The sequence below is a fragment of the Hylaeus anthracinus genome, unplaced genomic scaffold (assembly GCF_026225885.1).
Source record: "Hylaeus anthracinus isolate JK02 unplaced genomic scaffold, UHH_iyHylAnth1.0_haploid 12000, whole genome shotgun sequence".
Lineage (NCBI taxonomy): Eukaryota > Metazoa > Arthropoda > Insecta > Hymenoptera > Colletidae > Hylaeus > Hylaeus anthracinus.
The window spans coordinates 7563434-7580278 of NW_026534347.1; the positions used below are offsets into that span (position 1 = coordinate 7563434).

At 37.0% G+C, this 16845-nt stretch overlaps 1 protein-coding gene across 3 annotated transcripts in view; it reads left to right on the top strand.

The window, feature by feature from the left end:
- The window catches only part of LOC128890458 (uncharacterized), a 132372-nt gene continuing 115527 nt past the window's right edge, over nucleotides 1–16845 (top strand). For 2 of the 3 annotated variants that reach the window (XM_054148943.1, XM_054148944.1), the window contains exon 1: nucleotides 1–2177. In XM_054148943.1, coding sequence (XP_054004918.1) covers nucleotides 2025–2177 — 153 coding nt within the window. In that variant the 5' untranslated portion in view covers nucleotides 1–2024. Of the gene's footprint in view, nucleotides 2178–5269; nucleotides 5353–16845 lie in introns of all 3 variants that reach the window. The other variant, XM_054148946.1, reaches the window with a different exon arrangement.

The following is a 16845-nucleotide window of genomic DNA, read 5'->3' on the forward strand; positions in this document are numbered from 1 at the left end:
TGTGTTGTGATTAAGAACTAGGAGAGTGAATCAAGATCTGGATACTTTCGAGGAATTAACTTGTCCGTGAAGAGTTACGAAGTTGTCGCGGGGATTCGACAGCCTGTAATTTATTGACATCGAACGGGAAGTCCGTGAATATTCCATGGAGAGGAAGAGGTATCTCAACAGAGACCTAATAGAGATCTGAGTTTAGGGAAAGAGGACCACCAGGTTCGTCGACTCCAGGAAGCCTGTGAATATTCCACAAAGACCTAATTCAACAGAGACCTAACAGAGATCTGAGTTTAGCGCAAGAGGACCACCAGATCGATGGAATCCAGCCAGATTGACCTAACCCAGACCTAACTAACAGAGATCAGAGTTTAGAGGACGCCCAGGTTGGTCGAATCCTATCCGGTTGATACGAGGAAGACGTCGAGGAACGGGATCCTCCCGACCGAAGGATCCAGGCTCGAGCGACCAATGGTTCTTCGAGGACTCGCCGAACACCATGCTCGATCACATCCTTATTCCGGTGCCGAGGTGGCTGTTGGCATAGAATCGATCATAAGGAGCCAAAGGGGGGAGAAGACCCGTGGAAGACGTCCAAGCGAAGTGGCAGCCAGAGGGCCGAGCAAAGATCCCGATCTTTCCACCGCAAAAAAGGATTTCACCCATAGCGTTTGGCACGCTCGATTTTTAATGAACACTCGACCTTCTAGCAGGCGCCGAATAAAGAGAAGCAGGAAGAAGGTGTTCAAGGAACAAATGGTTCGTCGGTACAAGTGCTTATACTGAAGTAGGACTCGAATTTAATCAGGGGGGTGGTTAGTCTCGAGGATGGGGATACTGGACGTGAAAAGGTGACGAGGAACATTGAACCTAACCCAGATCTAACCCAATTTTCCAGCGTCAACAGGCGCCGAATAAAACGAAGCAGAAAGAAGGCGTTCGAGGAGCAAATGGTTCGTCGATACAAGTGTTTGTACTGAAGTAGGACTCGAATTTAATCAGGGGGTTGGTTAGTCTCGAGGATGGGGATGCTGGACGTGGAAAGGTGACGAGGAACATTGAAGTTCGCGCCTTTGAGATACGATGTTAATATTAGGCTGTAAACAGTGAGTGTTATCAATTTTGGAAGAGGAGTGAATTAGAAGTATCACTTATTTCTAGGGGTGGGAGATCCTGGAAACTTCCCAAGGGTCCGAGGGAGTGTGTTTATCGTTTATGAAATCGTGTGTTCGCGACAGGTTGAGTGGAATCTTAAATTCGGTGTAGACCAGGAACGTGGACAGGAGTAAAAGAAGAGCTTTCGGGATCGATACTCCGAGTCCATCGGGAGGAATTCACTCAGCTTAACGATACGGCTGTAAAAAGGAATTCTTCCAGTCGGACCGATATCTGGTTGCCTTTAAAACCCGGTTGAAGTCGTTTTGCATAAAACGGATACGTTGAGGGCTGTCGAAACATGAGAGGACGCGCAAAGAGATAGAACAGGACCAAACAGTCGCATGTTCTCATATTTTTGAGAAGGGAAAGGGGAGCGCTACTCTCTCGTGACGTCAACGAAAAGATAGGTGGTCCAGGTTTATTTAAAAAAGAGTCCACGAGTAGAGAAGAGAATTCCGCTCTGAAATTCCTGTTATAGATGGGAAAATGGGATTGAAGGGAAGTATTGGTTAACGACTGATTCTCATCAGGAAAAAACAGGTGCTGGAGACAGAACCGAGACTCGTAGCAGACTCGTGCCAGACTCGAGGGTGGAAATAAGGATTGGGAGACGAGCAGGAATTAAAGAAGAAGCAGCGACAGAGGAAGATTGATTAGGACGTCTGGAGCTGGATAACGCAAAGAGATAACGCGGCAAATGCGATTCGCCGGGGTTCCTCGGTCCTTCTTTCATCCCCGTTGGAGGGATTTTCGTCGCGGCGATTTGGCTGCGTGGCGCTCTTTAAGAAGGCTTAAGTTCACCACGAAGGAACGAGGATGTGCACCGGGCGGGGCATCAGGCGAATCGGACCCTTTATCGGGAACACGAAGAAATGAAGTTATCAGTGTCGGCTTTTAGAGCACAGGCCAGCGCTCACAAAAAGATCCTTTCCAACTATCAGCATCAGCTGAGTTACGGGGCCACCTATCAGGCGTCCTCGGCCCGGACCCCCTCTGATCCCGCGACGTTCCTTACTCGCCTCAAGGTGAGTTACTTCAAGTACCTTTTCATTCGCTATTACCTACTTTATTAACAATGTCAATTATATTATGATATTATTCGTTTTTTTTATTCTTATTGATGAGGATACACAGAAATCAGACTTACTTCACTTCGTTACTTCAAGTATCTTTTCATTCGCTATTACCTACTTTATTAATAATATCAGACTTCAGACATCAGAAATCAGACTTCATATAGGCTGTAGGATCTAGGCAAATTTTAATTAAAATGAAAATTAGAAATGACTGTTCAAAATAACTGATTACATGGTGGGCCATTCGTGGAGTATTTCATTTTATTAATAATATTGTTTATTCCTCTCAATGATGAGGATATACAATAATCGGACTTCATATGGGGTATAGGATCTAGGCAAATTTTCATTGAAATGATCAATTAGAAATGACTGCACTATAATTCTATTAGATAATAATATTATTTATTCCTCTCAATGATTAGGATATACAGTAATTCTGTCAGATCAGGTCAAATTTTAATTAAAGTAAGAATCAGAAGTAATTGATTACGTGGTGGACCATTCGTGCACTATATCATTCTATTAACGAAATTATTCATTTCTCTCAATGGTGAGAAGACACAGAAATCAGACTCTGTATAGAGTGGACCTGGGTAAATTTTAATTAAAACGGAAATGAGAAATAACTGATTACATAGTGGACGATTCGTGCACTATCTCATTCTATTAATAATATTATTTACTCCTCTCAATGACAAGACCAGGCAGAAATCAGACTTCGTATACTGACAGAGAAAATGAAACGTAACTGTTTGAAATGATAGATTGGTAACCATTATTTTACAGTTATTTAAAAATGAAAAGAATAGCTACTTCAAATTTCAGAGACAATCCTCAAAACAGTACGCAATAAAAAGAATGTATACAAAGATTAGTTTCATTCATTTATTCAAGGAAAATATTTTATTCTTTTATTTTAAATCGAATATATCGAAGGCATTTCAAGTATACAAGGAGTCAAAAAAATTCACAAAATTCATCTCACTTTCGTTCGTCTTGGTTGTATGTAGTCCTTTAAAGAAGATATGTCCCTGCAGTTGACCTTGGAATCAACTATATACTATTAAAGTATATAAAAGTCTGCCTTTTTTAAAATCAGCTGTCTGTTTTGGACTTTTCATTATAGACAAATATTTTTTTGTTTGTGAATCTTATTATTTGAAAAACATTTCATACATTCTAATATATAATTTATATATAAATATACAATACTTATTATATGAATATACACTCAGTATATATTATAACAAATGTAATTAATTCGTGAATAGTATAATTTCATCTACATTAACATGAATGGAATTGGTCAAACTGCGATGAATTATTAACAACGGCCCATTATTTATGGATTCGCATTATGAATTAGCTGAAAGTACTTTCGAACGAACCGAATAACTAAATCGTTCTTTTTTTTAGAACTGATTGTGAGAATGAAAATAAATGACGGTGAAACGCGGCGAGATAAAATTAAGTAGGGCACTCTAAAAGGGTGCAGAAAAGAGGAAAATATATAGCGGAGTCCACCCACCTGGTTTTATATAAAACTTAATTTTTACTTTCTTTCAGTTCAGGTTTTCGTAATGCTCTGGCCTCCTTTCCGACACCATCTTCATTTTCATAGCACTTCCGACACCGTTCCCATTGTGGAGACTTCGCGCGATGTTCTCACAGGAATATTTAGAATGTATACGCAGCTGTTCAAAAACCACCAAACGTTCAAATTATTTCTGCACGTTGTTTCTTCAAATTATCGGAGCATTGGGCATGCTTCGTATCAAAGTTATTCCAAATACTTGTTACAAATTGGACAACCTTCAAATCTTGAAATTTAATTTTACGTTTCAACTGTAAGTTCAGTGTCCAATTTTTATCAGTGATATTGATATAATATTTCTATAAAATACCGAATAATAAAATAGGTAGAATAAATTTCTAGTAAAATAGTGTATATTCTTCCAACTTTATTTGCATAACGTTCATTTTTATTTCTCTACTATGTACAATATATTCAAAGAATTCAATTAACTTCTCCTTCTGTTTTTTCTTCTTTTGTAAATTCAAAGATGGAGATTAATTAATCATTTTATTTTTATTTTGCAAAAGAACGAATACTGTATTTGGGACATCTGCATCGAAATTGTTTCAGGATAGAGTTTCAAATATTCGGTAAGAATTTTCGCAAAATGAAAAATGGTTCAGCTATGCAGTTTCTTATAGTTTCACGAAGGGTTCGGTGAACTTCGTACCAATTCCTTTTTCCCGCTACCGATTCATTTGGTACGTAGGTCGAATCGAGAAGTAATCCTTTAAATTTTGACAGAGCGATTTCTTCAGTCGCTGGCTTTTTATTCAGCGGGATCTTGTACTCCGTTTCTTAATGGTATGCTCCATTTGCATTTTAACAAGGGAATTTAAATTTCAAACGAATTTCCGCCACAGCGCGCGTATTGTAGACTTATAAATGACTTTGAACTCGCGAACATGGGGTTTGTCGAATGAAAGACGCTTTGCTCGAATGAAAGAAACTCATAGAAAAGTGATCAGAATTCTTAACCAGAGACTAATTAATTATATGGTTACTAGAGGAATCCGGAATATTATTTTATTCAGTCACTCAATAGATATTATCGAAATGTAATAATTAGAGGTAAAAGGGTATTTAATTATTTAGTTATTAGAGATATCATTTTATTAATTTCAACTCAAGTTGAAGCCATTCAACAGATATCATAAAAATGTAATAATCAGAAATAAAAGGGAAGATTTTATAAAAACTAGTGTTGCTCCTCCAGACGAGACATATCATTCCAAAAAGTACAACTAAAAATAAACAAAAGTCCCCGTGAGATACAATAGGTGTACCAAAGTGTTCAAAAATTGTCCCCAATCGTTGTACATATTAACATCCCCCTGTTTCTTCGTTCGACAACTCGAACGAATATTGTAAATAACAGTGTGCATCATAATGTTTAATGCATATCAAGATAATCATTAGATTCTTCGGTTAAATTGATTTTTTTTCTTTTGTATGGATGCAGCTCTGAGTACGCCAACTAGGAGCAAGGGCGCGCAGTGATAGAAAATGTCGAATAAACTGCCAGTGGTTCGTATATCGGTCCCTGTAAGTGTTACTGCTACCTAAGCTCGTCGATTGCAAAACCTTTTTCCTCGATGTCGACAGGAACAAAAAAAAAAAAAAATAACGCTCGTCTCGTTTAGCATCCTAGCTAGCTGTCCAACTATCTCGCTATCAAGTAGTTCCCCTTAATCTTTAAGTGTCGCGACCGCGCAACGTGTAAATATGACGGACAGTTTGACTTTTATTTTTGTTGTGTACGTGTGGAACCCAGTGTCCCCAAACTTGGTACGAGTATTTTGAATACGTCGAACTGGACTCCAATATGTAGTTACTGTTCCGTGGGTAGATCGTAGATTGTGTGCATTTGTAAAGTATGCTGATATGGAAAGTAAATGGAAGATATATGGAGAGTGTACATACTTCGTAATGTAATATAATAATTTCTAGCATTGTATAAGTATAAGGGTACACGAAGATATTTGATTTTGGAAGGTTTTGCAAGTTCAAGGCTCGCCAAATTGAAGTAAATAATATATATGTATATATGTATATATGTGTATATGTATACATATTGGAAAAATATATATATATATACATATATACATATGTGTGTATCTATATAGTCAGTCCCAGAAATATTTGTATCATATACAAATGTATGTCTATTGAAGAAATTTGTTTAAATTAAATGATAGGAATGATGTTTCCAAGTGTATGTTTCTATAAATATATAGATGTAGAAGCTTATTCATATACATACTTATAATGAAAAATTCATTTGGTAAGATTATAACCGTCATTTAATTCAGTCAAACTTGTTCAATACACATAGAGGGTACGAATATTTATGGCCTTGACTGTATATTGTATTTTGAGTATCTATAGCTGTTGATTTTTCCAATTCTTTATTTTATTATATCGTTTGCATATAGATTCGTTTTTGGTTATAGGAGTAGATTCAATTTAGATAGTAAAAATTCGTTTCCTTTGAGAAAAGAGTTCACAAGTGAGCTTTTCGGTAACACGAATATGAAATTATCTTTTTTTTTTATGGAAACTCTTATAAATGCAAGTTTCTTTGTTCCTCGTACCTTTGCATGGTTGTATATAATCCTAATAATATGTATTTGATTTATTCTTGAAGCGAGCATTATACTCGCAAAAAAAGTGAATGCTAGTTGAATTGAATTTGATCGTATGACTAAAAGAAGACTTGGTTTCTTCGTCTCGTCTCTTATATCATACAGTTGAGACTGGCGCCGTGCGACTTTCGACCTTTTTCTAAAATTAAAGGATTACCTTCTTGGGCGTCTGTTTCACTCAAATGATGATGAAAGAAGAATTATCAGGGTCTGGCCGTGCAGAATGATTGCAAGTATAGAGTTCTGCAAGAGGGACTTCCAGATACTTGTCTCTCTTTGGTAGAACGAAATATTATGATAATTATGATAATTACGTGGAAAAAGAAATGTAGTAGTTATAAAAGGGCTGGTTTTTAGGATTACTTGCTTGCATCGATCATTTATTAAAATTGTTTTGTTTAAATCATGTTTATAGTTTTAATCTTTATTAAGTGCAATAATCAAGGTCGTAGACTAAGCACTTTCTAAAATATATAAACTTGAACTAGTTTCAGTCTGAGCATAAATTATCTAAAATACAAAGGAAATGATTAGGCAGTTTATATGTATAAAATCATAGTATTTAATAGAATACTCTATTATGATACAAGACTTGTAGTATAGATGAATAAAAATGAAATAATTGGAAATTGTTTATAAAACTGTCCTAGGAAGCATTGACTCAAGCAAAACAAAAATAAAATTAAAAATAATTTTCTATATCAAACGAACTGAATCAGCGTTCAATTATTCATAAATTATTTCTGCTCAAACATTGCATTTGAATAATACCAAAATCTGATTATGGAGGCGCAGGTATTACTTCTCATCGAACTTTCATGATTTTAGGTATTGTCGAAAATTATTCCCATAAACGTTCATTACATTACCGGATTTTATGCTTGCCGTTTAATGCGGCTTTGGCGCAGAATTAACAGCTGGCGAGCTATAAAACTCGCAAATATAATATTTTACGGTTATACCTTGACGAATTTCATAGGATAGCAAGCAAGATCGAAATGATCGATATCCCAACAACATTTTATTCTCAAATACAATTCTCTAAAATTGTCTATAATAAATATACTCATCCATAGTACACATAGTAATGTTCATTAATAGTCACTTTTGATACTCGTCAAAAAATTATTAATTCTAAGAAATTTAGGAATTCCTTCCTCCCTTTCTAAAAAATTTAATATTAATCCCCAAGGAATTAGGAGAGATTAATTTTAATTAACGAACGTGGATATTGTGCCTCACGAACAACACAAAATATTTCTAAAGATTACTGTTGGACATTCTCGCAAAACGTGCCTTTAACTTTCAAAAAATATTTACCGACAATGTTCTCACGTGCACGAAATTCATCTTCGAGAGCAAATACTAATCGCATTTTGAAACGGTCGAAGTCTGTTTGTTAGTTCGGAGACACTTTGTTACTAGAGTGCCGTCGCAGTGTCGCATCGATTCGTCTCTTTCGAGACAGATTCCAGACTCAAAGTGGCAAGAATTCCTGAAACTCCCGTGACGCGATATCAGCGAAAACTCGTAAAGATCCTATCTCGCAAATGCGATTTTCAATTCACTTTCGGGAACACGATGCTTCCCAAACCGATTATTTCCGAACTCGTGAACCGCAGATTTCTATCAGTTAGAGAAGAGCCGGAGATAAGGACCGATGCAATTAGATATCGACGAAGTAGATATCGATAAGCGTAATATCTAATTGTAAGTACAGTAGAGTCTCCTATATTTGAACGCACCATTTGATTATCATAATTTCTGAATGCTCTTCGCTATCTGAAGGTTTTGTTATTCGGGTTCTTTTTTAGCGACAGATTTCGTTTCGCTAGTTAAATATAATAGTTATTAAGATGGTCGTGTTTTAGGAGAGACGATTGTATGATATGGGATTCTAAACAGCCAAGTACACGAACAATGGAAATTACGGAATAATCTGCAACGGTTTACTACGGTCTTTTTTACGTTGATGTGTAATAGTAACTTTAAAGTGTCTTGAAACTTTCAGTTACCGAAGTTGTGCAATAACTTTGCCGTAAAGGAGCGTTTACACTCCATCGTAACGGTGTTACTTGGATATCTGAATTTTTCATGTAAACTGATTGCTCGCATCGTTATGTGTATAGAAAGTTTAAGGTCGTCGAGAAGACGATTTACAACTCGTTTTACTTTAGCAGATGTTTGTTTTATTAAATATTAAAATGTTACTTAAACGCCTCTTATTCTAGACATTCGTTTAACTTCAATATTTCCTTCCAACTATATGTTCCTGAATTATTTATGAATCCAAAAATTAAAAGAGTAAATGAAAATAAAAATAGCCCAAATTTCGTACAAATTCTGAACGTTCTGATTCTCCATTATTCAAAAAATATGTATTTCACTTCAAAGTAAAACGTGATATTTGACAAGTTTAGGATCGAAGACATCTAAACGCTCCAGTACTAAAAAACAAAAACCAATATCTTTCAAAACATTGAATTCTCGATGACCCAACTTTATACCTTTCACAATTAAGTTCAACTTTCTGGCTTTCTTTCGCTCATCAGCTTCTTGTTCCGCCAGGGATAACGCTAGAAACGTCAACCGAGTGGTTCGACCACGAACTTTTCGCTACAAAGGGAGTTTCGCTTGTAAAACTCAAGATAATCGAGAAGTATCAAGAACAAGGGAAGTCAGGTTCACGCATGAAATATTCATCCCTTGAAAATTAATAACTTTGGTACCGTTAATGAGCCTGTCTCCCAGTTGTGTAGGTTCGAACTTGACGAGGCGAAGGCTACGCTAATTAAAGCAATGAAATTAAAGGTAGCGTTAAGCTTCGTTACTGCCTGATTATCATTTATAATGCAGAAACTGTGAACGATTAACTAGTTGCTGGCGATTTCATGCGGAACAGTTGCGGCGCCATCATTTTTGACGTATCAGTGGCAAATACAGTTACAAAATGGGAGCAATTTGATAATATGCATTAATTATGTATAGATAAAAAATATCGATGAAATGACATTGCACAGTAATGTGATAGGAGAATGATATATTATAATGTTATGATACAATATGTACATGTTTTTAAAAATCTTTACATGTTCTAGTATTCTTTATAAATCATTTATACATATTTATTATTCAACATTCTATATAATACATCATTTTATTTTAATATAATACTCTATAATAATACGTTCTTTTAATATTCTAATTTTAATATTCTGCACAATATACAGTTTTAATATATTATATAAAGAATTCATAAAAAATTTTACATTTTATATACATTTTATATATATCGATAATGTACTGGATTCTACAAACCGTGCAGACCAAATATGAATACATATTATAATATACCATTCTTCTATCAATTTACTTTGCAATGTTGTTCGATCAGCAATCGAATGTTTCTCTATTATTTATCCAGCCAGTCCTACATCATCCCAACCAGCTATAAATCCGATGATCGATGGGGTGTATTTATTACTTATCGACAGTAGCATAACAACCATTCCTGTACAACTTTTGATTCATGCCTGATATCTTCCCAAAACTAAAATCTGTCAACGCGTGTTAGAAAATTTAAGATATCCACTTGATCTCAAATAAAACAAATCTTCCCAAAGCCTCGCTTTAAAAACGTAGACTTTCGAGAAACTTTTAAAAAATCCTCAAAGTTGGGGTCGAAACAATCCAGGGAAAGATTGTCTTAGGTAGTATAATATCGAGGTGAAGTAAACGCCACGGTACTAATTTCGCGGCGCTTACCTTCGTTTCCGCGAGATTTCGTTGCGTACGAAGAAATATGGAAAGACGGGGCACGATCGTAAATTCTCCGCCGGTAAATTACACAGGACGAAGGCCGAATCCTCATTAACGTCGCTCGGTTAAGTTAATTTTCCTCCCTTGGCTTGAGTCTCGTGCCGGTTCCGTTTCTGGCGTTCCGCGGATAAATAAGTCGCTCTTTTAGAAATGAGGAGCTCACGTTTGTCCATTTGCCGATTCCCAATTACATCTAATTGCCGTCGAACGTTCTCGTTTCAAAGCGTCCCCGCGGGAAACGTTTCGGCTATCGTTGCGTTGCGTGACGCGCAACGCGCTACTTCAATTAACCGGGAGCGCGGAGGCAATAACTTCGATCAGCTGGTTCATATTTTCGGTTCAGTCCCTCTCACGATGATCGCCACCGAGTCTGCGAACATCGATACCGCGGTAGCATTACAGTAAAACGGTGCATCGAGCTCCCAGCGACCCCAAATGAAATGGCTTTTAAGAAAATAAGAAAAACTTCGAGGGCAACAAAAAAATCTATTCGGTTGAAATCTAACGAAGCCGTTTCGGTTGCTTTTGTTACTCCTCTCTCAGGACTTTTTATTTTATTTCGTATTATTGAAACAATGTCGAGTTGGATATTTGGCTTCGAAAGCTTTCGATTCATAGTGAATAGTTTAGGGGATATTTAAAATTAAGGTTTCAAGCGGTATTCACGCGTATATTATAAGAATTGTTTTGGAGCAGCTTGAAATTCTGTATTTTCGATGTGTTATATGAGTTGGTAATGTAGGACACTCGGTTGATAAGATAGATCGTTTTGTTGGTAATGTTGGTCGCTCTGTGGATAAATACTTCTATCAATAAATTAGGGCTCTGCATTTCCGATAGATCGCAGTATATTATCGACAGAGTACCTTACTGGCCAGGTATCCTCTTCTCCCCTTCACTAGAGTATATATATTATTACTGCAACGAATTCTTACAACACAGCCGACAAATACCTTCTGAATAGCCATAAATACATTCTAAATTATTAATTGGAAGCCTTCGAGATTTAAATTACGAACGGATTCACCTCTTCGATCTTTAATAGTAAGTGACATTTATGAAAGAAACCGTGACACGACGTGTACCCATTTTTTCAATATTTCTTGTTTAGACACAAACGCGTGCAAAGGCATAAAAGTGACAGGGCGGCTGAGAATGAAAATCGCGTCGCGTCCGAGGCGTTAAAGTAAATTGATGTCGTGCAACGGCTTCAAATGAGGAGATTAAACAGGCGATGCGTTGTCGATAACGAAAAGCGATAAAATATACAGGGTCTTTCTAAATTGTTTGCCCGGTTTAACAATCTGCTGATCAAAGTTTGCCATTATTTTACGTGTCGCGTAAACGAAAAATGATTGGGAAGGAGTCGAACACGTAAAAGAGAATGATTATAGTTAGAAATTATTTTATATTAAAGAGTTTTTAGGAAGAGTTTTTATCCCTCGGAGTTCGTAAGGAAGGGTACACGTATATAAAATCATGAAACTTGGTTTAGAGGGGTCTTTGAGGGCGTTGATCCTAAATTTAAACTCAAAATTTAGAAATTCAACATGGTTGATCCAATATGGCGTAGGAAGATGTAAAAAGTGACTCGATTTTCATGAAACTTGTTATGTTGGCCTTTTGGGAGGTATTGATTCTAACTCTGAACTCAAAATTTAGAAATCCAACATGGCTGATCCAACATGGCGGATCAAAATGGGAGAAGCGCTTTGTGAAGTCCCTTCTCCTACCAACTTACTTAATTTACCATTTCATTATAAAGCAAATAAGATATCGCCCCGACACAGAATAGCATTAACCCGTCGTGGAATCGACAAATATACTATCGAGCTTCTCGCAGCTGATGTACGGGTTGTTGATGTTGACGTTTGTAATTAATGGCTCGAGGAAATGTAAACCTCGCGATAATTGTGCCACGGCATGTGTAAATACAAATAATTCGCGTACACTAGCGAATGAGTTTTTGTATTGTTTTCCTGGGCAAACGATCGCGCGTGTGAATCAAAACATACTCAGCGCGAATCGTTTCGTGTTCAGTACTTGCAATTGTACGCCAGTGACAGAGACAAAAGTTGATCCGAAAAATTCAATAATTAGACGTAAACATTTAACTGTGCTCTTTTTAATTTAAAAATGATAAATTATCGAATTAATAGTTTTAGACTAAAATATCTAATATCGGTTAACACATATAGACAATTAGAAACACAATTGAGAGTCACGAGTAAAATTATGCACCGATGTTAACAACTCTTCGGTTAGTGTGCTTTTCATTCGACACCTAACAGCTTGTAAATGTACAGTGGCCTAGCCATGTGCAATTATAGTATTCATTCGAAATACAAATGGCACAGTAGACCGTTACAGTAACTACGTAAATGATCAACGAATTATCGTCGCGTTAATGTAGAAAGGTAAACATATTTCAAGCACTCGGTGCATAACATATTTGACAATCGTGTTTAATCGACGCCTGGTTATCGTTGGGATATAAATTAATGCAACAAATGGAAATTGATTGCGTTTGATTGAGTCTCAGCTATATATTTAACCACTCCTACTAACGAGTCAGATATACGATTTCCGAGGAATATTTCTGTAAAATATACGAGTATTTACAGTATTTTATTTGAAAATTGTTTCACTGTCATTATTACAGTATATTATGCCTGTGAATTTTTTCCTAATTTTTACATGCATCCCACGATTTTCTTCTACTCAAATTTTTGATTTCGGTGATATTATCTCTGTATTCTGGTCATCCTCAGCTCTTGTCTGCATTTGTCATTAACTCCGTCTACTGCACAATTTCAAACGATACTACCAGCGTGTTCTTTCGCTCGAATCTAGCATCAGATGTTCTTAAAATCATTCATACATAATTTTGGAAATACATAAAATGAAAAGTAGAGACTGTTATGAAAATTTTCTTAAAAAAATTAAAATTAAATTCTGAAAGGTCCACGGTATCGTTTCGCGTGTGTTACATTTTTTCCAAAGAGCAAAAGTAATTGAAATAAAATTTAAATATGGTACGTGCTTAATAAAATTAAATTCTGAGAAGTTTACGTATGGTTCCACGTGTGTTACAATTTTTTCCCAGGCAGCAAAGGTTATGGAAGTAAAATTTAAAAATGGTATGTGCTTAGCGCAGAGGTCTTCGTTAAATTTGTTTGTTGGTAAGGACGATGGGAAGAGGACAGCTGTTGAAACGTACCGTCGTCGGGTTCAATTACTCGATCCACACTCGAGTTCTTCGTTTCCACATCGACGAGCTTAATAAAGTCCTCGTTGTGAATCAAGCGCACGTTTTATTTGTCCAAGTTGGGACGTCTCTGTTCGGAACACGTCGACCGTGCCTCCTTTGACATGCGTGACTAAGCTTGAAGCGTGCTCGGTTAAGTGCTACAACCTTCGGCAAACGATGTCTACGTACAGCGACATCGTTTACTTCGTTAATTAATTTTCGAATTAATGTGTGCTCGCTAAACGCCGCCTAATCTTGCTAAAAGCCCCGATCGTACGTACGGATCGCTATATTCCGAGATATCCCCACGCTACGACCGTTTAATATTTTAATGCTTACAATTAACGATTTCGTGGGTTTCTCTGTGCTTAATCTCGTGGAACGGTCGCGAACATAAATAATGGAATTGATAATTGATTCCCAGAGGGAAGTAGTTATTATTATGGTTATTGTTATTGCCAGATAGGTGGGAGGTAGGGAGGATTGGTGACAAAAAAGTGTGACGCTTGTCCAAGAGATTGTGACTTGAAAAATAACAGGAAAAATATTTTGAGCCAAGAAATCAATCGAAAATGAATTTTTAAAAGTATACCTATGTATGTTTAACTTGATAGTCACTCTTGGCAAGTATACATACACAAAAATATACAAGGATGAGTTCAAATGCATAATTATATAAAATATAAAAAATAAAATTACTCCATTTGGAAGACGAGACATACTTGAATGCAAGTTTCTATTCTTCATCTGTGTGGTCATAAAAATATAAATTTAGATAAATATTCACAGTGATTATCTACGACACAGTAACTCATAAACAACAGAAAATGATCACTCACGCGTTGTGGGAATCGTATCCACGCGTTGTTCTTAAGGAAGCGAAAGAGTCCCAAGGGAACATATCCCGAACCGTTGTTCCCGTTCTAAATTCTCCGCGCTAGCGGCCGGTTACTCCCACGTTTCCGTGGAACAAACGTAGCTATCTTATTTGCGACGCCGTCGACCCGTTGGGACCGTCGCGCGGTATATTATTATTCGATTACATTTGCATTGCACGCAAACGAGAAATAAACGGCGCGACGTGAGGCCAGGTGAGGTAGTAATTCGACAGGAGTTCGCGGCAGAAAATCACACGGTCGCGAACAGGACGGTAACAGTCTAACGACCATTTAATGTTTTTTTAAATTGATATCTTTCGTCCTTTCTTTTTAGAATTTTTACTCTGGCGCAATTCTCTTTGATTATCGATGGGATATTGTATGATATTCAAGGTGTTCCTTAATAAACGATTTGGTTCGAAGGTAACCGGGTGCAAAATGGTAGCCAACGATTTGTTTGGAAGATATAGAAACTTTAAGGGTCCTAGAGAACCTGGGCATTCCCAATAGTTCAGAGTTCTTCTAGTCTAGGGACCTCTAGGGGTTCTAGATCTCGGAGGTGCTCAGAAATTGTGAAGTATCGGGAGTCTCCAGACTCTTCGGGGAGCCTCGAGGACTTTTAGGGTTTCCAGCGTATCCAGAATCCATTAAATATCGGAGATCTTCGATGCCTTCGGCGTCCTTGAGGTTCCTCAGGGTACAAAAGTATTCGAGATTTCTGGAGCAGTAAATCTCCAGGATCTTCGGGATTCTTATAACTTTTTGGTCTGTTTGAATGTCTTGGACCTCTAGAGTATTATTCTTGAGTTGAGGACCTTGGGGACACTAAACTATCTACACTTTCTAGGTACGAAGGGTAGCAGAATTCTTGAAGCAATGGAAATGATGCCTTGATGTTTTGATGTCTTGATCTCTAGAGTAATCGAAGCCTCAAGGTTTTTTGAAGCATACAAGATCCTTAATATATCGAGGAGCTCCTTAGACGTGTTTCCAAGTCTTCTGAGGTAACCGAGATCCCTGAAGTACTGGGAGTCTCTAGGGTCTTCAGATATTCTATAACTGTGGAGTATTAGAAGTCTTGTGACCAGAGTTTCCAGCATCTCTAAGAATTTTTAGTCTCGAGTTATTTGAGATTCCTGTGGTTCTAAGGGTTCCTAATGCCTCTAAGGATCCTCAGGTTTATAGATCTTCTGGAGTGATAAGAATGACTGGGGTCTTAGCAGTCATTGGGATCTTTGGGAGTTCCCAAGGTTCTATTGAAATCCTGCAATCATAGAATTTTAGAATCTTAGAATCCTAGAATTTTAGAAGCCTAGAATCCTAGAATCCTAGAATCCTAGAATCTTAGAAACTTAGAATGTTAGAATGTTAGAATCTTAGCACTCTAGAATCCTAGAATCTTAGAATCCTGGAATCTTAGAATCTTAGAATCTTAGAATCTTTGAATTCTGGAATCCTAGAATCCTAGAATCCTGGAATCTTAGAATCTTAGAATCTTAGAATCTTGTAATCTTAGAATCCTAGAATCCTAGAATCCTGGAATCTTTGAATTCTGGAATCTTAGAATCCTAGAATCCTACATTCTTAAAATCCTAAAATTTTTAGCTCTTCTCATAATTAGTCTACAATATCTTCCAATTTGCTTTTCAGATCCAAGTTCCGTTTTGTGTCTAGTAGTAAGCGTTGTCCATCAATGAACTAATGAACTTTACGAATGAGGGGTGGATCTTTGCGTCGGGGGTCAGCGATTGGAAGTGACATGATTCGTGGAAGCATTTGGAGTAGATTGCTATGCTACTCTGTCAGAACTTGTGCAGAGTAGGGTTCGAATTTCGGTTGAGTGTATACAGGGTGGCCCAACCAACCCGTGAACATTCTTGCTTCGAGAAATTTCATCGCAGAAAGACGCAGAGACTCGAAACTTTAACAATTTTTGTTTACCTTGATGCATCTGTTCTACTTTAAAAGAAAGTTTCTAGATGGGAATGGCACCGTTTCCAAGAGATTTCTTTTTCCGTGCGAAAAGAGAATTCCATCGAGAAGTGGTCGTGCCGAAAGTAAATTTCCACTAAAAAAAAAAAATATTTTCTCAAGCATATCGCCGTGTTTTATGATTCTGGCACAGTTAAATAGAATAGTAGTGCCGAATAAAATGAACATGTCTTCTACCTTTAGAACTATAATTATTTATTGCGATTTTATACAAATTTTATACAAATTTTATTAATAATATCTCTAATACGTTACCTCTTCGTTTCTACGAGCATGATCGTGCGTAGTTTGCCGCATGTCTTGGAAAATTTTCCTCTCCCCCGTATCGACACCATAGTTCTTACGTAGTCCTGGAAAATTTCGTTCTGTTGCGAGTAGGTTCGCAAATGTGTGTGTCCAATGGTACATTTGTATGCGCATAAACTGCAGGACGACCGTGACCTGCGCATAGTGA